Below are 22,886 nucleotides of genomic sequence, written 5' to 3' on the forward strand. Positions count from 1 at the left end.
TAATAATAATACAAAAAACCTTTGGAGTTTTTGATATAACACCAAACTCCAGTGATACTTCCCCTTTAAGGTCGGGGCATGTAATAGGAACATGTTGCAGGGGTAGTTCCCCACCGGCCTCGTGTAACTCTCCCCCTCCCCCCACTTTAATTTTATAACTGTCTTTTGCAGTCCGTTCCCGCATTTCAAAGGTGTTTCTCGTGCTATTTTTGTGTTCCTGTCCTCAATAAACTGCCTCAAGAGATCCTCTCTTGATTGCCTTCAACTAAGCAGTCCAGTAAAGCAATCAAGAAAAACCTTTAGAGCGCGGGAATCGGCTGCAGTAAACTACTATTCACATTTATCTTAAGAAGCTTTATGCAACCGGGCCTTGCCTCTTAGTATCCCTTAGAGTGTCCGACCTTCGGTTCCCTTTGATTCAATTCAGTATGCTTGTTAGTATAACGTAATACTAAAAACCGGACTGGAATGATGTCACCACGCGAAGGTAGAATTCAGATGTAAAAGTACTGTAAACGCCTTAGGGACTATTGATGGTTTGCATGTGACGTCATAGCGGCCATGTTGGTGGACAGAAACTAGGACATTTTTCTCCTTTGGGAGTTAACTGCCATTTTATGCAAACTTTGTGAGTAAATTTTCTTTTGTTTTGTCCACCAACATGGCGGCAATGCAAACCACCTATAGGCTGGGAGCTCCCCTGATGGGCTGGCTATTGTAGCTATTGTAGCTCTTTGTATCATATATACGGCCTAAATAATTTGGCATCAGTCTCAAGTAGAAGACCTTTTGGTCATACACTACACAGTCTGAAACACCCCTTCCCCCACACAAGTCAGCTTCACCAGACGAGAACTCTCAAAGTATTTCAAATTATTTTTGTTGAGTTTTTATATTGCCGTTTGCATGGAGATTGGCATTCGTTTCTTTGGGGGGGGGGAGGACAGGGATCCTTCTTTAGTTCTAGGCACTGGTAAATGTGCGAAGCAATAAATTTAGTAGAATATGCGCCAACCAAAGCGTTCGGACTGTCAGGGGAAAACAAAGCCTGTTTGAAGAATCGAAACTTTGTCGGCATTATTTGAGGTAAAATAACCGTAAAGACTTGTAAAGAGGATAGAAAAACAGCCCGAAGTTCGATTTTTCGGGATTTCACTATGGCCTGTTTCCTCTCCTTGATCATCAAACTCGGCCAGTAAAACAGGTAACGAAAACCGCACATAGGTTCGCTCTTTATACAATGACGCTTGGCTTGGGAAATGATGATCACGCTGGCGTAAGCGAAACCACATCGAAAAGAAGACCACATTTGGGAATAAAGATTGGAGACTTCGTTTGCTACTACAGAAGCTTCTTGTAGTAAAGCGACCGACAGACCGGGCAAACGCGGTGTTTATCCAAAGAGAATTCTTCAAAGGCCTCTAGACAGGTGGCGTGGAATACGTGTGTACAGGATAGGAGAACTGTGGGGCGTGATGGAGTGCTCTTTGCGTAGAGTCCCTGGTCACACAATGGCATGATACAAATTGGACAGTCAGTCACACATCGCTCAACAGCCTGAGGAAAGAAATAGACAAAGTGGTGAATAGAAAGCTCCGTCACTTATCAAGTAAACTACAGTCCAACCTGTACTAAGCGACACCGTATTAAACGGCCACCTCTATTAAGTGCTCGCGGGGAACCTTTACTAATTCCCAAACGAGCTGTTTCCATTGTCTTGACCTGTTTTAAACGGTCACTTTGTAAAAGGAAACCACTCAAAAATGGTAACAAATAGCGTGCCGGGCAATTTAATTTCTATCGTCCTGACTGTAGGATCTTCGCGTTAATGCTTTGTACGTAAGTTTCTATACTATATGTTCTCCGTTGTCATAGCATTTTATCGTTTCAGTTTCTTAACCAAGTAAGCGATTTTGTGAGCGCTTTTATGTATTATCTGTACAATAAGTTATCAAATGTTTACATTCATTGTGTTTCACGTGTATTCTGTGCAAGCTATACTGTATAATTTTACCAGGACCTTTCGCACAAGATTCAGATGCTCCGCACACTGAGATACCAGGAGCCTTGTAGCGAGCTTTTATGTACTTTTTGACTGCGTGGGAATATGTCCTTCTTGACTGAGCGAGCTATTATCTACGTATTGACTGAGTAGGAAGCCTGGACGGAAAAATACATGTATTTGGTTCGAGGTCACGCGCTCGGTCCGTGAACCATATAGCCAAATATTCCTGTCCGCTTACAGTCAGGCCCGACCTGACTTAGTCAATAAGTGCTTTATCGTATGACTAATTTACAGTGCAACGAACTCAACCGGGGCAACCGAAAAAAACCGACACTTTGAAATTTAAAGAAATGTTCTCGTTTTTGATTGGTTTACAAACTACCAAAGCCAGACTCCTTTGTTGTAAAGGTGACCTGTGATTGGCTGATCAATGTTGGGTGGCCCCAGTTAGTTCGTTGCACTGTAAAACTGTTTACAGTGATTTATAGGATATGATTATTACGGTAACTAGCTATGAATTTCCCAAGTAAAATTAGCTTTAATGTTGCTTGTTATCACTCTATTGTTCAAAGTCAAAATTTAAATTAGTAACGTTAAAAAAAAAAAAAAAAAAAAAAAGGCGTTCAAATCGCACACCCATACCTGTTTCTAACAGGGCCGTACTGTATTTTTTTTTCGGCCTCACTTGCGCTAATACGTACGGCCTTCATACGGGAATTTCCTCTATAGTTTTGCAGTGAAAGTGCACGCGGGGCACAAGCCGATCGTTCGCTCTGTTAATTTAACATTAAACCACTGGCAGAGATGTGCTAAGCTACACGTGCGCTCACTTTTACCAGGGTCATGGGGTCGATACCGTTCGAGGGACAGTCGAGCTTCTTTGTAGATCCATTATCGTAATAACCCTACCGCGGGTCGAACTTGAAAGACAGAGGCTGCACGACTTTACTCCTGAATAGGGTATGGAAAAAAGGCAAAACCACACCCTAGCCCACGAAGCAGTTGTTTGCCTTCACTCCAAGCGAGCGCGAGAAGCGAATAAATAGACAAACAAACAAACAAATAAATGACCCCTCCCAATTTCCCCTTTTCGACTACACACAACCTTACGCGCTTTCAGAGAATGAACGACAGCTACACAGGGCACCCACACTCTCACTGACCTGAAACTGAACCTGATCCCAGTCAACCTCCGTCACAGTGAACTCTTCACTGTTTCCGCCGTCAAGTTGTCTACAAGAAAAATAAGCAAAATTAAAACTAATTCAGTTGACATCTGTAGACGGTCCTGAATCAGTTTCGTTCAGCCATGATGCAGCGATTGCACGGTTCTCAAACTGATACGTTTAGCACAAGGATACGAACGAAGAGAGAAAGTAACACCGCTACTTAGGCAACAGAAACGCGTTTAAATTGATGAAAACCATCAGGCCAAATGACAAAATTTTGTTCACTCATGAAATCACTGCAATCAACATTGTACAAGACAGTTTGAATGTGCATTCTGCCTACAACAATATGCATGGTGTCGTGGCTTCCATCTCACACAGCCCTCTTTAGCTATTTGTGGCTTGAAGGTATTAACAGTCTGTTTTCCACTGAACTTAAAGTTGCCTCGACTAAGAGCAAACAACAAACCGACAAACAAGAGAAACCAAGCACGCCTCCACCCACGCAATAATCAGCCTGTAACCCCGCACTCACCTACCCATTCACGAACCCACCAATCAACCAAAAAAAACCTTGGAACTGACTGACTGACCGACGGACGGCCTGACTGACTGACTGATGGACGGACGGACTGACTGACCAAGTTTCTTCTTGCGACGTCGTTCCCGTCTCGCGACTCCGTCGCACCTGGCTCGTGTTTCGCGCCTTAAGAACTCGACTCGTGGCAATTCTAACTGGATGTAACTAACTGACTGTAATCTGTTAAAATAAGTTATTTCTTTTCTTGCTGACAACTTTCTCTAGTTTGATAACGTAACCACTAGGGCATAGTAGTCGTGCCAAAAATGTCACACATACTGAGTGTAATATCACATACACAACGAGAGGTTGCGCTCAAAAATTTACATTTTGCTCAACGGTGGGCCATGTTTGTAAGCAAATCATAGCACACCAGGTTCTGACCTCATTGTATGTCGACTGGCAGCAATGGACTGATCGATCTCCAAGAGCAGGTTATCAACACTTTGATTCCTGGCCTCCATAGACTGAAGAAGGCGATCGCTGATGCTTTGAAACTACAAAAGAAAACGATGGAAAGGTTTCACGGTAAACGTCATGAAAATATTGATAACTATCTTCATATGCAGTAACACACTATAGTAATGGATGAATGACAGGTTATTGGGTTCGCGAACATTCCAGCCGTGAGCTACAGTCAGCTGGCTTTGTTTCTTACTTTTTTTATCATCATCATCATCGTCATCGTCGTTGTCGACGTCATTCGGCCGCATTCTCAGGCGATCACAAACGGAACTTTGCAGTTTTACAAGTCCATTAGTTTTACATAACAGTTTTTATGAAAGTTACGACATTTTTAAAGTAAACATGTTTCGGATGAAACTTCATCCATCTTCAGTACGGAAACCCGCTAGTGGGTGTGAAATAAAGATGAAGATGGATGAAGTTTCATCCGAAATATGTTTACTTTAAAAAATGCCGTAACTTTCATTAAAAAAAAAAAAAAAAAATTCATGCCTGCAGGCTCTACGAAAATCTTACATAACATTGATTCAACCTGCTGCTAGGCGGTAACTACATGTACCCTCTGCCAGTTGCTAGGCTAGGCGGTAACTACCCTCTTCTACCCGCTGACTGATGGCCATGCCATGCCACCTTATCGATAATTACATAGCATTGTAGACATGACGCACGGTGTCTCGATGGCCTTTGTCTACCATGCGACGGAAAACCCACCATGGAATATACACTTGTTTTATAACTGGGGTCCGTTTTTCAAGACTCTAGAGGTAGATTTCGGGATCGAGAAAATATTTTTAAATTGTGCAAACTAGTCCAAAGTGTGTCTTAGTTGTACTAACCTTGTTTTCATAGAATTTCTTTCTGAGTTTTGGATCTTTGGGAGGCACTGTCTGTCTTAACTTTCTGTACCACTGTCTCACAATGTATCCTCGCCAAGTTGCTTGGATCCTGTACAGAGATACACATGTCACACATTGGTCAACATTTCATACTGAAAACCTACAGTGTAAAAACTGTAATCATTCTAAATAGCACAGAATAATGAACACAAGAGGCACTAAAAAAAAACAAGAGAGAAATGAGAAAGTACGGTTCTCATGCTACATATAGTGGCTTTGAAATGTTTCGGTTTAATTCCGTTCGATGTAGAAAGAACGCACTCTTGCAGGTGTAATACAGATTGGAGACGAGATTGTATGGGACAACGTTGAAAGAATGGATCTTTGGACGCGTATCTGGCATCCCCCGCAGATTTTGAAGGGGCGAATGAGATCATCACCAACTTGCCAAAGGAGAGAGCGCCTAGTTAAATCGAACACACTCCCAAATCTTTGATTATTACTACTTGACAATACAGGGAGCAGGGCATGCCCTCTACAAGCTATAATGTACATGTATGGGTGTCTTCAGTTCTCAATAATAAATCTTTTTTGGCTGTTTTAGTCTGAGCGTTGACATACAATTGGAACCTTGGTCTGAAGTACACTATAGGTTGTGATTTGTCACTAGTCTGGTATAAAATGATCGAATAAATTGTTGCCATGTTGGGTTTAAAAATTGAGTAACTGCAACTTTTTTTTTTAGGAATTTGACCTACATAAATTGTAAATCATTGGTCTGAAATTTCCATTACGTGTCAAGTTATCAAGCTTGGGGAAGGGGGAGGTGGAGGAGCACAATTTCACAAGCCCTAACGGTGTACATGTATCCTGACTGGGAATAAAATTTACCTTGTCACACATTTAATCCTGTACTCTCTTGCACCTTCATGGATAATCCGTCTTTGATATTGTTCTTTTCTACACATTGGGCACGATTTTCGGCCAGAAAACTTTTCAAATGCTTCAAGGCAAGCCTGAGGAACAAAAGATGTACAATGCTACGTATTAGCTCTGAAGTCTGTTATCAGGAAGGTACACAATATTATGTAGAATTAGGGGTTCTCCTTCAAAACTTTTCCCTGGAGGTCCCAAGTAGCGTGGAAGATACAAGAGAAGAAGAAGTTGGGGCCCTAAATTACTGATCTTTGAAACCCCAGAACAATAATTTGTTGCTTCATTAATCTACTGGATACAGCAATGTTTAGTTATGAGAACAGAGGACTTGCCCATTTTGTTGTTGAGGAAGGAGCAGTGATGGCACAGTGGTTCGAGCATTCACCTCCCAACCATGTGACTCAGGTTCAATTCCTGAGAAAGGACACCATATGTTGAGTTTCTTGTTGCTACAGTCATCCCTTCTCCAAGGGAGTTTCTGCCTGTTCCCCTCCCCCCCCCCCTCTGCAAAAACCAACACTTCCAAATTTCAATTCAACCAGGAAACAGTGGATGAGGAGCCAATCTGTGGACATTTCATGTAAATTCCCATTTATCTATTTGTAAATTCCTATTTATGTATGGTAATTTTCTTCAACAACACAATGTAAATTGTGCAGTTCTACCCACCCCATGGAAGGTCACCAGAAAGTCCTAGGGGGGTGGGGAGGGGGTCTTAAAATAAAATAAAAAGTTAAGAAGCAAAGCATGAGCTAAACTGGAATTTCCTGGAGGATGGGGGTGCAAGACAAAAAGAAAACCTGTGGGGGAGTATGAATATTTTCCAGAACTGTACATTACAGGATTAATTTGCCAGCCCTGTAATTTGCACATATCACAACTATTATGAATACTGACAAGCTTAATGTTTGCTATACTTACTCTGTGAAAAACATGACTGCAGGATAATAATACCTATAACAAAAAATAATAACAAGACATTGAGTTTTCTTTTATTATTACTGTACATAATAGTGCGTACAATGTGAGCGTTTTCAGTTTGAATTTCTGAAACCTGTCCAAGTGATTGCACCATCCACATCCCAGAGAGGAGAGGTCCATTCCATTCACTATACAACATAGTTGGCTTTAAGACATTTTCCTTCTTTTTTTCTCTGAACAATGGAAGTGGCTATCAGTTCACTTAAAATTATACTTAACAATTATTCCACGAGCGCGCGTTGGATATGAGATGATAGATAACCAACGAGGCGCGTAGCGCCGAGTTGGCTATAATCATCTCATATCCAACAAGCGCAAGTGGAATAATTGTTTTATTAAAAACAACCGAGAAATATTGCTAGATCTTACTGATTTCGCTGTGCAAGAACGACCAGAAGGCAATTTAATGGTCGCCATTTCTCGGCCATGGTATAATTGCTCATATACCATGGCCGCTAAGCCAATCAAATCCCTCGAATTGCATTATACAATGATGCAGTTTTTAATAATTGGGGATATAACAGACTGTCCAGAAGGTTTTAATATATCCATTTTTAGAACAAAATGGAAAAATTAATGACCTTAACTTAGAAAAAAAAAAACATTGTTAGTAACTTAAAAAACAACAACAATGGAAACATGCCCTTTTAGGCAGCACATATCTTAATACAGCTTAAAAGGGAAGGCCCCCATGTTTTTGTTTTATTTTAGATACATTTATTTTAGACAAATTGAACATAAACTTACATCGATAAGTGACTACTCTAAAATTAAAAGGTGAATATATTTTACCAGATAAATAATTATTTTTGTGACTCGTCCAAACTTAAGAAACCTGTCATTGAGGTATTTAAAAGGGGCTTTCAAAATATCTTGAATAGACCCACTCAAATGAGATGCAGTGTTTCTATTGTCGGGATGTGAAAGGGGTACCATTTGCAATGGGAGGTACATGTCTTGTACATGTATACACGTATGTAAATGAAAGGGGCATCTTTAATTTCTGCCAAAAATGGTATATATAAACAATAGCCTCCATTTGACACGAAAATATGCTCAGATATTTGTCCGTGGACATTATCTGTTCCGAGAAGGGAACAGTTTTCCGAGAGCGTAGCTCAAGGAAAACTGTGAGCTTAGAGGAGCAGATAATGTCCAAGGACAAATATCTGAGCATATTTTTAAAGTCAAATGGAGGCTATTGTGTTTATTATCCTTCAAATTCTGTCATATGTCAATCAAGTCAAAGTTTGTCAGTTGGCTTCCAAAATCTCCACGTCAGATTTCGCTTCAGGTCGAAAGCGTTTGTTTGGGGAAAAGGTAAAACATTTGAAAGGAAAGTAAACTTGTTTAATTCCGTGAAAGATAAAAGCAAGATACAAGTGGCGGATAAGGTTACAGGGAATCTAACTACCTTTCGAGAACAAGCTATTAAGATCACTAAAAGCCAAAAACTGTAAAATAAGCTTATCGCATTCCGTAAAAAGTGTAAACTGCCGTCAACAAAACAGCCGGCGCTTTGTCATTCTCTTCCTTTATCTCGTGTTCAAGCACTTTATATCGAAAATACAATTGTGGAATTTGCTAGCCGAAAACGATCTGTGAAGAAATCGAAGCTGAACCTGCAGTCGAATACGACGCCACCGGTTGTTTTTGCTGGATTCCATCAAAGCGCTTTCTTTGCTAACTTGACATTGAATGGAGCCAGCAACGAAGTCGCTCACAATCACTGAGGATTAAACTTGTTGCTCGAGAGTAGGAGAAGCTGCTTCTCTTCGTAGAGAATTTCGACATCTCGGGGATCCTCGGGGTATCATGGCTGGTTTTTGTTTCGTGGACGACATTTTATGTTCGCGAGCGATCTCGACCTGGTGAGCATTGATAGCATCATTTACCGGCTTGAACTCTGTCAGTAATGGTATTGAAATTTATGTTTTCGTTATTTAAATTCCTTATATCCAGGCCAGCACGAATTACTCTCATTGAATTACAACTGTAATATTTGCCGTCGTGTGAGCGAGCTTCGAGCTTATTAATTAAACTCGTTTAATAGCTTGTTGATGGCTTTCTCATTTCGCCAGACTGAAAGAAAACCATAAATACTCTTAAATGAGATGGGCTAAAACTTTTCGCCTTTCATATTTTTCAGTTTTACCCCATTTTTAATTCAAGGACTGTTAAACAGAGTTCAAACCAAGAGAAAATGTCACAAATACGAGCTTGAATATTTCAACATTTCGTTTACGAATAGCTTACCGTCAAAAACGTTTAGAGCGTATAATGTTGTTTTTTGGTACTGGCCGTTTATCGACCAGCAGGTTTATCTCTTCTTCTGTCAAGAAAACCGTTCCCCCACCTTGACATTCATTTTAATTGCAAACTTGACGCGCCTTGAAGTTTTTGAAATTGGGGAATATCACTTGGGGAATATCCTCGGATATTCCCCAGTTTTAGCTTGGGTATATTTGGTCACGTGAGGCGTTTAGACCAATCGTGCGCGAGCGAAAATATTTGATGAATTATAAAAAACTGTATACAAAAGGTAAGGGTTTGAACCTTGGGGTAGAGCCTCCCCATATAAAACTTTGTGGAGTACCCCAGTCCCAGCCCCCCTCCCCTACCGGGGAATGCACCCTTACTTGCTGCTGCAGACCAAAGTCCTCTTTACATATAACACATGGCTGGGATGAGTCTTGTCTGGCATTTGACTTCTCCTTGACTTCTTTCCACTCTGTGTCAGACAAAAGACCTTTGGGAGCTTCCACAAGACCAAGCTTCTGAGCTGCGAAAACAAAAACAAATATACCTATACAGTTCAAAGGAGATCTATATATATTTGCAGATTTCCACTTGATAGATAGGATTGGGATTAGTGCACTGTTCATGCATAATGTCACCCTCAAAATGGCACCTTCCCCTTGGTTTATACAAACTGTACCAGGGTTTGAAATTAGCGCCTGCCCACCCGCCAATGCGAGTGTCAAGCCCGTCAGGTGAGTAGAAATCACAGGTTACTTGCCCGGTTTGCCGAGTAGAATTTTCATCTTCAGGAAAATAAAACTGTAACTGAAAATTTTTGACAAAATCTAATCTAAACGTAAGTACTTTTTCACATTCTGAAAGCTTTAGAAACCTGGCACATACCGCAAACTTTCTGCTTCGTAAATAAAGAAATGGCTTCTGTTCAAGTAATAATTACATGAAGTAACTACTAGTAGTCATGAAACTGCTGGCCATAAACAAACCACGCCACTGAGAACAAAATCTGATGGAGATAGAAATGGCTGAATTATGAATTGGCGACTGTTTGCTGCACGGTGACTGTCCTGGTCTAGTGTTTTCCCTCGCGTGTTCTCGATTTGAAAATGTGGAGATATTTTCCGGGAGTATCTAAAACTCACAACAAAAAGGTTGTGAAAGAAACTCCTCAATAGGCAGATGCTAGAGATTACGAGAAGACAAGATTGAGAAGAAGAGGAGGATGAGGAGGAAGTTGTCTTCACTGAAAAGAACGATGACAGTGTTGGAGATGACGATGAGGGTGGTGTCAGAATATGAATCAGACGCTGAGATGCCAATTAAGAAATGATTCTGGAAAAACTACATGTAAATTACCTGTAACCTAATACTAAGCTAAACTAAAACACCAAGAAAAAACTATCAACAACAACAGCAAAGTTGTTTCCTGTACTTTATTTTATTTTTTTACTTTATTTTTATTTTTTTGGGGGGGAAGGGGGGGGGGGGGGTGGGAGGGGGAGGGAGTCTTTTGAACATCACTCGCCTAGAGGGTGAGTGCTGAGAAATTTAAGTTTCCAACCCTGCTGAAAACATTGGTCATGACTGCATACCTTTCAATAACACAAAATATATTAAAGAAATAAAAAACGCGCCGAGTGCATTGTTGAGTTATATAAGCACGCGGCAATTTTTAAGAACACGAGAGAAGTGCAGAGAGGCACGAGCCGTAGGCGAGTGCCTCTCTGCACTTCTCTCATGTTCTTAAAAATTCCCAAGTGCTTATATAACTCAACAATGCACGAGGAACAAGTTTTTTTATTTCTTTTATAAAATATAAACAATCGCAACTCGTCAGACAAGTGCGAATGTTAATGAATCAAAATCAACTTTCTCCTTACACGTCAGACGCAATGTCATTGGTTCAAACTTTGACAGAAAACCAATGAAAAACGTTTTGTATCGTTCACGACGAGAATCATTTGAAGCGAAAAGTTCTCGAAAAAGCTACAAGCTAAGGATTCTCTTCAAAAGTTCAAATACTTCACTTATTTGTTGATTAAGGGAGATTCAAGTTTATTTGAACCGAATTTATAGTGCACGAATATAACATGCCATAAGAATCACCGCGGTGTTGGAGGATGTTGATCGGTGTGATCCTACAACTGCGGATGACATTTCTCTTGGTTGTCGAGAAGAAACGGACTGGAATTATTGGGAGGACATTTGCTTCATCTGTGTCGTCTGAATGGATCCTGTTAAAGCAGATGACAGAACATCACTTCACTTTCTGAGCTGAGTTGATGATGGCCGGGAATTGTAATGTTGGAGACTGTTCGGGTTTCTGTGGCCCAAAATGTGGCAAATGTGCCGATCTGCCAAGCCCGCTTCCGACCACAAGGTTATCGCTGTTGCTCGAACACAATGATTTGTGTATACGGTGGACAGCACTGCCTTTTCGCTGATATCTTTCATCATAGTGCCCAGAGTGTTAACACCGAGCGGGCGATTTTCGTGCCAGACGGTTTGCACGGCGCCGTTTGCTTCGGTCCAGTCGCGTCGAGGGAGCTGAAAGAGAGCTTCGCACTTTGGATTCAACTTGGACAGATACAACCTCAGAGCTTGATAACCATCGGTTAGTGTTTACAATATCATTGAGAATCTCGAAACCGCAGTCAAACGAGGGAAACTGTTCCGCCATAATGGCGGTCTGTCGCTGAATTTCTCAGATTTTCACAGGCAAAAAATCTGACGTGTGCTCCGTGGATATGTACAATTATAACATTTGCACGCACCATACGTATGCTTTGTGCATTGTGGAGTTATGAAGAACTCAGTTTGACCAATCACAAAGCTTGCTTGACCCTGGCTATTTTATAATTTGTCATAAAAAACAGACAGCGACAAAAAGGAATCAATACTGTACATGTGCCAAATAAATCACACAAAACTTGACACTGTTTCAATTCTGATTCATTATTTTTACCTCTTTGTTTCTTGCTCAAATTTGAGCTGCTGTGATTGGCAGGAATTTCTGAAATTAAGAGAAGTTTTACAGGGAGGAGTGCTTGCGTACTTCTCACCTCACATCCAATCCCCAATCTGGAAGGCACTCACAAGGTGCCAGATACATGCACTCACTTGCAGCCCAATGGGTGGTACATGTAACAATGGTGATGATGATGACAACAATGATTGACAGTGGAAATTATTGAGTTGAGTCATATTAAAAGCTTGTGAGCTTGTGCATTATTGAATTCACAGAAAATAAAAGGTAAAAAAGTTATTGATTACAAACCTAAAGTCAGAGGAGCTGGTTTAGGATCAAGAACATATTCTTGTTTCTGACTGTCATCTTCTTTGCTGGACCTTCCTTTTTTCTTTGAGTTATCCTTCCTTTTTGCTGCCACTGGTAAGCTATGGTTAAGTTTCTTTTTCTTGAATGGGTCTTGAAGGGAGAGTGAACGGGACATATGATCCTGAAGGGCAACAGCTGCAAGAGCCATGTTGGACTACAGTGTGAAAACAGACACAAAATCTCCATGAATAATAATACATTATATTGGTAATCAGTGTTTCTCAAAAGAACAATAAATTATACTGGAAATAGAAAAATGTGGGCACAGGACTAAACACTTTCCATACATGGACATGTACAACCACCCTGTTTGAATAGAACTACTTATAACAAGGCTATTGCCTAAGAAAAATTTCAAGGAGCCTACAAGGCCAAAAGCCAAGAAGTTAGGAGCCCAACATGCGAATGAAGTGTTACATGTAGGTGCTGCTGCAAACAATTAAGGCCCCAGAGCATTTTTCTTGGGTGCCCCAGGCTGCCCGGCTCCAGTGTCAGACAGTAACACGCTTGTACATGTAACAGTACATATTAATAATTGCCACAATTAACCCCCTTTTTTTACAGCTACAGGCTTTATAGTCACATACTTCCTTCTGAGATTTTAGAGGGACCTTTTTGCACGAAAGGGAACCCAAAATTTTCAACTTCTCATACAGGACATGATAATCATTTACACTTGTAATAATAAATTGGTGCTGCAAAATTAATACATATAGTCTGGGATATAGAACTTTTCAGGTGTGTAGGGTGGAATGATTTTAAATATAACCATGTTTGCGAAGAGCATTCAATGAGAATACAGCGTATAGCATTCCTTGGTGAAATGTCTGCACTTTGGATTTTCATTTATTTTTTGCATTAACATAATGCTGTATTATGCCGCACTCTATATGGAACAAGGGGTGAATAAACCCTGCAGTTAAATGCAGCATAATGTCGACCAGACTGCAGACATTGCATAGAGACTGTAGCAACTACTCAAATATACTACATTGTCATACCAAGGGGAATATACCCCCAACCCCCACTCTACCCCTCCCCCATTAGATTTTTTAAAGCAGCCTTCATAAAATCAAACCCTCGGATTTTTACTCAAAAGAACACTGAAGATGAACTGTTGGCTTGACATTGATCCGTCTTGGAGAAATGCAGACTACCGTCTTACTTGCCTGCGAACTTCTAGAATTGATCACAGTACATAAAAAAAGTTGGTATAACTTACCGAATTACTACCAGATTTACTCGCGGATGCTTTATGGGGCTTAATAAATGCCATGAAAGCTGAAAATCTCACGATTCACTAAAACAAGAGAAGAAGTTCTCCAAAAAAAACCCCGATTTTCTCTGTCACCATTGCATGTTGACAGGGACGCCATCTTGGAAACTAAGCACATTGTAGCTCTTGCACATGATTAATTTTAAAAACCGCTGGTCTCATTGTAACGCATTCTCAACAACAGATCCTTCTGCGCAAGATGGCGGACGAAGAGAAGGAGAAAAGCGTGGCAGAGAACAAGGGGGTCATCCCTTTGTTTGCCTCCTTCCAGGAATACTTGTCTTCAGACCAAGAGATAAGAGAGGTAAGATTAATACAGTAACGCAAGAGTCGTGCTCTGTGATTCTACGGTTAGTGGCACATCAACTGTGCCACTAAACTGTGCTTTTCGGCGCGCGCCTGTACAAACGCACGTGTTTCAGTTGCAGTGGAAGTTGGGGCAAGATTTCCGCTCAGCCCCACACATTAATTACTTATAAATTTTGCGACTCACACACTAGATTTTCGCTTGCCGTTTTTGAAAGAGGGTTGTATTACAGTGGTGCATGTTACACAATTAATGAATGGGGCTGTGCGGAGATCTTTCCGAAATTGGACAGTTTGGTATCAAGTTGAAAGTAAGGTTTAATTTTACCCAAACGTGTTTGAATGTAAACTGGATCAGAGGTGCGACTGAAAGGAAGAAGTTTATTTATTTATTCGTTTATTTATTTATTTATTTATTTATTTATCTATTTTTTGTGGTATTTGGAGGTCAGAAGGGGACTGGAACTGAGCCCCTATAACTGTCCTAATGTCTCCTAATGTACGTTTCTCGCGTTTAGCCTGTGAGAGAAGACGCCATTTCCAACTTTTGTTTCACCTGCTGCACAAAAAAAAGGTCTGCAAAACTGAGCTCAGGCTGCGTGTTCTATAATGTCAGTATCAATATCAGTAGCCAATCAAAACAGACATAATCAGTGCAATAAGCCAATCAGAATTAAAAGCAAATATGTGCACAGCTATACCAGGCATGAAACACTCAAACATGGATTATCACAATTATTGGTTGGTTTGAATAGTGTCATTATATAATTAATTTTGTTAGGAAATCCGCACAGTGATCCGTGACTTGGAACAATCTGCAAGAGAAATCTTGGCTGTATTGCAAGCAGTCCACCAAACACCAAGCCCTGAAGGTATAGTGTATGTGAGAGCTGAGCTTAATTGATTTAAAATGTTAAGTCCACTTAGTTTGTTTATATCAGCAAGGGAGAAAAGGCACTTCACTCTTGGAACAGAGGTAATCAAATTGGCAGTTGAAATCATTGTTACTTTTTTTTATTTACCATAGCGGCCCAAATGGTAGGAAGCCGGCCAGAGATTTCAACCCGATCAGAAAAAAACAACAAAAAGAATAAAACAAACAAAATGAACAACAACAACAACAACAACAACAAAAAACACTCAAAAATACAGTGTACATGTGTGAGTGAAAGTAACAAGTCACACTTGCACCCTGAGGGGGGGGGGGGGGGGTACTCCCAAAAAAAAATGGATAGGGGTGTGCGGCCTGCTTCCCAAAACCCTTATCCTATTTATGACCAAAATCTGCGATTTTCCCTACCCTATTTATGACCTGACCAAAAATTTGAAACCCTATTTATGAGCTGATAGTGTCTGGTCAACCTCAGTTTAAAAAACCCCTGGAGTCCAGCGCGTGACCGGAGCGCATGACATTAGCCATTGTGGCACGTACACAGTTGCTGTAAACATCATGATGAAGAAGTAGCTTCTCAAAAAAAAAAACTAATTCAAGACTAGAGTGCAAAAATTGATACCTTATTTATTACCAAAATGGCGGCAAAATGGCTAAAATCGATACTCTATTTATGACCGAAGCGACTGAAAAACCATACCCTTTGGCGCCGCACATACCTATATAGCCCATATAAGGGAGTACTGCCCCCCCTCCCTTCGGGACTTGCATCCACAAATCTTGATCGCCATCTTTTCAGTTACATGTATGTAGTAAGGAAAAATTTGGGCCACACAACTGAAACTTTGACGACTGTAATTCACATCTGTTACTAGAAATTTTCGCGCTTCAGTTTGCATTTTGATCTCAAACATCTACGATCCGTGTAAATCGGAAGTGTTCAAAGGGCGTCAAACATCTTTTCAGACATTATCAGCAATGTTCAAAAGTTGGCAGGAGTAACATGCATGCCAAAAGTTTTGTTCTACTTCTATTGTCACTGCAGTCTGTGTGCTGGTGTAGTGGTCATGACTAATAATGCAACTGTTGCGAGAAATGTTTTTATCAGTTCCTGTACCAAGGTGTGCTGTTGTGTGCATCCTCGTAATACATAAATTAGAGACAATGTTGGCACAACAATGTTCAATCATGTGTCTTTTATGTTATGTGCCTTCTTCCATACATATAAGCTCCTTGCTTTTTTTCTTCATGTAATACATGGCATGTGCTATAAAATCAATACCATAATAAAAAATACGTTTGTTCATGCAGCCATCAAAAAGATCTCTGCTAATGGAAGAGAATTTTTTATTACCGCTAAATCACAGTTTGCAAAGCTTGTAGAGAAGATACCAGTTGGACAGTATTATAGGTAAGCTCAGGGTTTTTAAGCTACATGTAGGACCTGAATTGCCCATATTACAGTTATATGCTATGGGACCTGACATTTCAGTGGAAGCAAGAGTGTTGTTGGAAACAAGTTACCATAAGAACAACATGATTTTCATATTGAAAAGCAGTGAGGGTCAAGTTATCAAAACAGAGTCAACTCAAGCCTCACTGCCAGCTACAATAACATGTAAGAATCAATTACAAAAAGAATTTTAAGAACCAATTACACAAAATGTTTAAAATGGGCTACTAGATAGCCCATGAGTCATGTTAATAGTGTTTGGTAAGCATGGATCATGGACAACTCTGTCAGAATCAAGGACTCCTATTTTTGATTTTTTCAGTTCCCATGCTTTTTCCCCATGGCTCCCTATGATACATTAAACAAAATGGCGGGTGCTAAATTGACAAATGAAAACATGATTGCTCCTTGGGCACCTAGGAGTCTGAATAACGTTCTTGTCAGTGCCTGCGCATGGGGCCCTGGTACGGGTACCTTGTCTGAACAGGGCCTAAGAAAACAAACTTAAAGCTACACTGGAGCTTTAAGCCTGGGGCCAGCTTTATAAAGCACTCCTAAGTTAAGATGTTTCCTATTAAGCATTGTTCCTTGACAGTAGCCTATTGCATTCTTTTGTTATGAAACAATACTTAGTATACACTGACGTGCATATTAAAGGGGAAGCATCACGAAAATTTGACGTCATCTCAAAACCCAAAAATGGTTGTCTGACAACAGAAACAAAAAAAATAATTGTCTAGTTTTCTTATAAATTATCACCCGGGCCAGTGCAATAAAACACTCGATTAGTGCCCCTGGCCAATGAGAAACAGAGTAGGTCGGAATGAATTGAAATGTTAGGCTAATGTTTTTCAAGTTTTCCTATTTTTGTTTCCAAATTGCGCTAGAACAGATCACGAGCTGTTCCTTTCAAGAATTGAGTTGATTTCTCTTCTCTCTTTGTTCTAGAATTACCTTGTAGCAAAGTGAAGTCTTATTTCACCATTTTTAACAAAAGAAGTCAAAAACCCCATGATACTTCCCCTTTAACAGAGGAGGGCTTTGTAAATCTGTGGCCCTGGCCACGGTAAAGAAACTTGTTACGATAATTAATAAAAACAGACGTACAGTAGCTGGCCATGGAACACTGTCACTTGAACTTTGCCTTGTACATTAACTCTTTTGTAGATTCTGTGACCACTGGCGCTTTGTGAGCCAAAGGTTTGCGTTTCTTGGAGCTTTTATTGTGTACCTGGAAAGTGACAGACTCATAACTCGGCAAGAGCTGGCAGGAATGCTTGGAGGTTAGTTTAAACTGTACATGAAGTTAAAATTGCTTGAGATCTTTGATCTTTTGACCTCAGGCTTACCACAGCATGATTGTGCTATGAAAACATCACTTAGACGAGCTCAAAATCTTAGGTGATAGGTCTATCAAAATTAATCGTTGGTCTCACAATAGTGTAGCATACACGTGGGTGTTGATCCTAGTTATGTAACTTTAAATTTAATCATCTAGGGGAGCAGGGATGGCGCAGTGGTGAAAGCACTTGCCTCCCATCTTAACTGTGGAGGGCTTAAATGTGGCCCCGGTACGATTCCCGAATTCTGCGTCATATGTGGGTTAAGTTTGTTGGTTCTCGTCCTTGCTCCAAGAGGTTTTTCCCCGGTCACTCCGGTTTTCCCCTCTCCTCAAAAGCCAACACTTCTAAATTCCAAATTGATCTGGAAAGTGTCCCAAATTAGTGCTCTGCGCCAAATACATTGACACTTCAATAAAGCGATTTTTTTTTATTTTAAACTTTTTCAAGCATGATATCTGTAGCTTCAGGAACGAACACTGCCATGTTGTTCTTTGGTTCCTTTCTTTTTGTTTAACCAGCGGTAAAGATTACGAGCAGTCCTTTAATTTTCTTAAGGATAGTAAAGCAAGCGATCTTCGGGAATGCGCGCGAAAATTGCATCCCGCGAGAAGACGCGACACGCGGAGGCAATTTCCACGCGCGCTCGCGTGCTTGCTCGCTTTCTCATCGCTAAGTAAAATAAGGAATGCTCGTGGTTTAAAATTGATGTATTTTGTCCGTTCAGTTCAGGTAGAGAGAGGATCAGAAGGATTTCACATTGATCTGGACGACTTCTTGTCGGGCCTTCTTCTTCTCGCTAATGAACTAGTAAGTTGTAACCTTTCAAATCTATTTTTTGTCTGTCTAGAGAATGCCCTTTTTCCAGGTGAAATAGAATTTAGGCATTTAAGGTTTACACGCTAGAATTTTCGGAGCGTTTCGAACCTCCTGACTACCGATAGAAAACAAGTGCGAAATCCATGATACGCTGTCATTTCCCGGCTCCTCTTGACACCATTCATCTTTTCAACGAAGGCAGCTGAACGGTACGCTAGTCACCGGGTTAAGGGGAAAGGGGGCGGGGGAGGAGCGACGGCCAGCGTTTTTGAAAACCTCCTTTCTCACCCGTCCACGCTTACACAGCAGAACTTCATTATGACAGGTCTGCACTTTGAAGAGCGTTTTCCAAACCCTTCGTTTTCATGTCGTTTCGTATCAAGTCTGCGTTTGTCTTTGTTTTGTGTAGACAGTTGACAAAGGCGTATAAAAAAGGTATGCGTCTTTAAACGAAAACGAATTTGTGTCGGGTAGAGGCCTAAATAGATACTAGTGTGCCCTTATTGGACAGCCCCACAAAATGCCAGGTGCTACCCTGCAGAAAAGACTACAGTCGAACCTCTATTAAGCGGTCGCGTTCAGCCTTGGCTACATCCCAGCGAGCTTTTTCTCTTGTTTTGACCTGTTTTAAACGGTCACTTTGTAAAAGGAAACCGCTCAAATATGGTAAAACATAGCGCGTCAGGTAATTGAATTTCTAATGACCTGCAATGCTGACTGTGCGAGCTTGGCTTTCATGTTTTATTAGTCCGTTTCTATACCATGTTTTCCTTTGTCATACTTATCTATCGCTGCAGTTTGTTAAACAAAGTAAGTGATTTTGTAAGTGTTTTTGTGCATAAAATGGATACTAAGTTATCAAATGTTATACAAAATGCCACTTTTATTGTGTTTAACGTGTATTCTGTGCAACCTGTATTAAGCAGTCACTTAGCCATTCCCTAAGGGTGACCGATTCGACTGTAGTATCCCATGGATAAGAACGAATAATAAGTATTGTTCTATTATCTTGACGTAAAGTTGTTCTTTTTTGGCGAAGCACAAGGTACTGTCTCTCCTAATACCAGACCAACAGACCTTATTCCAAAATGGCTACTATTTTAATATTCTTTTGTTCTTATTCAAATAAGCCCTTCTTGCCTCGTCCTTAAGCTCCAAAATCAAAAGAATATTTTACCTTGAACGAGTCAAGAAGGGCTGATTTGAATGCAAACAAAAGAACATTTAAATGGAGCCATTTTGGAATAAGGTTTGTAATAATTATTTCTCTTGTTTTCTTGTTGCAGTCACGGTTTGCAGTAAACAGCGTAACCGCAGCAGATTATGGCCGACCGTTTAAAATCGCTGCGTTTGTAGCGGAACTCGACGCTGGGTTCAGACTGTTAAATCTCAAGAACGACTCTCTTAGAAAGAAGTTTGACGGCCTCAAATACGACCTCAAGAAGATCGAGGAAGTAGTTTACGATCTCACGATCAGAGGGCTAAAACCTGTCGCTGAGGAAACCGGTTGAACCGGTTGAATCGGGGTTGAATCGGCAGTTTGGAGTCTACAGAAAGATTATGAAGTGTTGTGTTTATCTGAGCCATAGTATTCCACAAGAGGAGAAGGTATTCTTCGTCCCATGACATTGGCGGAGAAAAGATCTCTGGATATGTCTAAAATTGAGTGCACCCTGATTGGTGTTTGCCTGTTGATTGTTCTTTAATTTCCATAGCAGCCAATGTTTGCGGGAGAAAAGTAAACCTTACAATACGCCTATCAAAGAAGAATACAACATATGGAAAAAATATGGTGGCTGTACATTTTACCACAATACCTTGCAAATCTAATACAGCCAATAGGCACATAGAAATCCATACTTTCAGCGAAATTGGTCTTTGTACTAACATCATTGTGTATGCTTAGCTTGACGGTTTTGGAACTTTTATGAGCGTTTTTAAGGTTTTCGTACGCTTAGAATTATGGGTAAATATACCAGTCGCCCTCTTTTTCGGTACGTTGAACATTCTTGACCCCAGAGCCGCTCGGCTTTGACTACGTCATGATGTGCGCTGAATTGTTCTCCGATCAACGCAGGTTAAGCCCGGAAATGAAATCTCGAGTGCAAAAACTTCCCTAACTTATTGTTTTCTGTAACGTAAATTAGCTGTACTTTGTTGTTTGAAGCGAATTCGTCATGTCTACTGTTCTAACGACAAACGGTTTATTCACTGAAATACAAATTTCTTCGCTCTTTTGTTACATGAAAGACTAGGTATTGAACGCTGGCTGGCTTAACTTGAAAGCATCTCGTTGTTTTTCTCAATATTTATTGACATCTCAAAGACAAAATTCTACAATTTCGGTCCCACGGTAAATTAATCGCTATCCAGTGGATAATTAACAATTATTCCACGAGCGCGCGTTGGATATGAGATGATAGATAGCCAACGAGGCGCGTAGCGCCGAGTTGGCTGTAATCATTTTATATCCAACAAGCGCGAGTGGAATAATTGTTTTATCAAAAACAATCAAGAAATAATGCTACATTTTGCGGATTTCGCTTTGCAAGAACAGTGTGAAGTTCTTCACACTAGTATTTCCCTTATATTACTGTATTTATTCATATTCGTTATTTTATCTCACCTCTTTGTATATATATTTCTGCCTTCGTTTTTACATCTCACTTTTTAAAGATTGCAGACTGGCAATCGAAAGCTTAGTGTTTTTAAACTTTTAACCAGAGAACGTCTTTAGAAATTTTTTAATTATGCCCGGTTACTCATCGATTTTTAATTAGAAGACAATTTAATGGTCGCTATTTCTCGGGCATGGTATAATGGCTCATATTCCATGACCGCTAAGCCAATCAAATCGCTCGAATTGAATTATACAATGATCCAGTTTTTAATAAAATGCATTAGTTAGAATACACTTTATCCACTGACCGCTGGATAACGTTATCCACTCTTTGAACAACCGGGATCCGGATCCTTTAAATCATTTCCTTGTTATCTTCTATCTTAAATATGGAAAGGTTTCTTTTGATAAAGATTTGGAAAATTCACCAAAGGGACAACTCTGCGGTGTTTTTCTCTTCCCAAAAAATACTGTCCTTACTATCTCATGAAAAAGCAAATGTCAGAGGAACTATCTACGGAATTATCCACGCGTGTCATTTGCATTTCAGGCGGTTGAACCGAAAATGATAGACTTTTTGATGAGCAATGAATTCATCCATGCAGCAAGAATTCTACTGGAAAGCATTGAACACTTCTTATGGAAGTCGTTTATTTGTTTTAACTCTGACGTAAAAATGAAAGGAAAAACAAGCAGCTAGTGCGAAGTTAGCTAAAATATGGCCACTACTTTGCCAACTCTCCCCCTCCCCACTCCCCTCTTCTCCGACTCACCCCTTCCCCCTTCCAATCCCCAACCGCCCAGAAGAAACGAAAGAAGAGTAAAAAATCACAAAGGACTGGGTCGATTTCGTCTCACTTTGACATGTTTATTAGAAACAATACCGTAACAGAAAAATCAATAGTGTATTTTTACAACTTTTTGCATGTGTGTGTGGTTGTTTTCTTTTCTTTTTCTTTTTTTTTTTTTTCACAACTAAGGGCTCCATTACAACACACATGAACGAAACGCAACGAAAGCAAGCTGTGAAAACATAGGATACATGGTGTAAACATCATCATCTGGAAACAGTTGGTCTGTTTTAGCATTAACAGAGCAAGCAGTGCCCAGTTGATGATGTAACACAACAGCCACCATCCGAGAAAGAAAGTTTGCTTTCAGCGGGGCCCTGAAGTCCTTTTGATAGCCGGCGCACTGTCATTACAATCCACTCCGAGTATGACATTTATCAAGGCAAAGACTGCAGTGGCAAATGATATTGCGCATGCGTTGCTCGAGGTATTGACTTGCAAAATGTTCAAAATCTGGATTTACTTGGCATCACAGCCAAGCGTTTAAGGAAGTCGGGGTCTCGAACAAATTATGCACAAATCCATGTGTTGCTTTAGTCTTTTTTTATCTTGTCTTGAGTTCAATTAAGTCCAACAAAATGAAATCATTTAGTCTTTCGGTTTCACAACGTTGCTGCTGAAAGCTTTCAGTTTTTTGTCATAAAGAATTCATGCCAAGAGACGTTGGCTTTTATCACTTGAACCGTGAGAGCAATCTGGATAGTCTCGAGGTCTTCTCGATCCTCTCGGTTACATCCTTGTCCACCTTCTCGGTGGTTTCT

At 40.4% G+C, this 22,886-nt stretch overlaps 2 protein-coding genes across 2 annotated transcripts; one reads left to right on the forward strand and one right to left on the reverse strand.

Moving 5' to 3' along the window:
• Window positions 1–861: 861 nt before the first annotated feature.
• On the reverse strand, window positions 862–13,969 carry LOC146471253 (RING finger protein 32-like). The gene is made up of 9 exons (XM_085121074.1): window positions 13,791–13,969; window positions 12,509–12,722; window positions 9,612–9,754; window positions 6,913–6,945; window positions 5,947–6,071; window positions 5,056–5,164; window positions 4,139–4,251; window positions 3,169–3,238; window positions 862–1,557 (listed from the first exon to the last, which is right to left on the reverse strand). The coding sequence occupies exons 1-9, from the start codon at window positions 13,842–13,844 to the stop codon at window positions 1,342–1,344; spliced, it is 1,077 nt and encodes a 358-aa protein (XP_084977200.1). The 5' UTR covers window positions 13,845–13,969; the 3' UTR covers window positions 862–1,341.
• A 64-nt stretch (window positions 13,970–14,033) lies between these two features.
• On the forward strand, window positions 14,034–20,993 carry LOC146471254 (translin-like). The gene is made up of 6 exons (XM_085120957.1): window positions 14,034–14,148; window positions 14,932–15,022; window positions 16,354–16,453; window positions 17,663–17,778; window positions 18,563–18,645; window positions 19,941–20,993. The coding sequence occupies exons 1-6, from the start codon at window positions 14,044–14,046 to the stop codon at window positions 20,163–20,165; spliced, it is 720 nt and encodes a 239-aa protein (XP_084977083.1). The 5' UTR covers window positions 14,034–14,043; the 3' UTR covers window positions 20,166–20,993.
• The last annotated feature ends 1,893 nt before the right edge of the window (window positions 20,994–22,886 follow it).

This window comes from Pavona decussata, unplaced genomic scaffold, assembly GCF_977016875.1.
Source record: "Pavona decussata unplaced genomic scaffold, jaPavDecu1.1 SCAFFOLD_105, whole genome shotgun sequence".
NCBI classification, from domain to species: Eukaryota; Metazoa; Cnidaria; class Anthozoa; order Scleractinia; family Agariciidae; genus Pavona; species Pavona decussata.

Coding starts and splice junctions, on each gene's coding strand:
- LOC146471253 (XM_085121074.1), bottom strand. CDS start 13,844: ATGGCATTTATTAAGCCCCATAAAGCATCCGCGAGTAAATCTGGTAGT. Junction 12,723..13,790: donor GTAAATCTGGTAGTAATTCG/GTAAGTTATACC, acceptor TTCACACTGTAG/TCCAACATGGCTCTTGCAGC. Junction 4,252..5,055: donor AGAAATTCTATGAAAACAAG/GTTAGTACAACT, acceptor TTTCTTTTGTAG/TTTCAAAGCATCAGCGATCG.
- LOC146471254 (XM_085120957.1), top strand. CDS start 14,044: ATGGCGGACGAAGAGAAGGAGAAAAGCGTGGCAGAGAACAAGGGGGTC. Junction 17,779..18,562: donor GCTGGCAGGAATGCTTGGAG/GTTAGTTTAAAC, acceptor TTGTCCGTTCAG/TTCAGGTAGAGAGAGGATCA. Junction 18,646..19,940: donor TTCTTCTCGCTAATGAACTA/GTAAGTTGTAAC, acceptor TTCTTGTTGCAG/TCACGGTTTGCAGTAAACAG.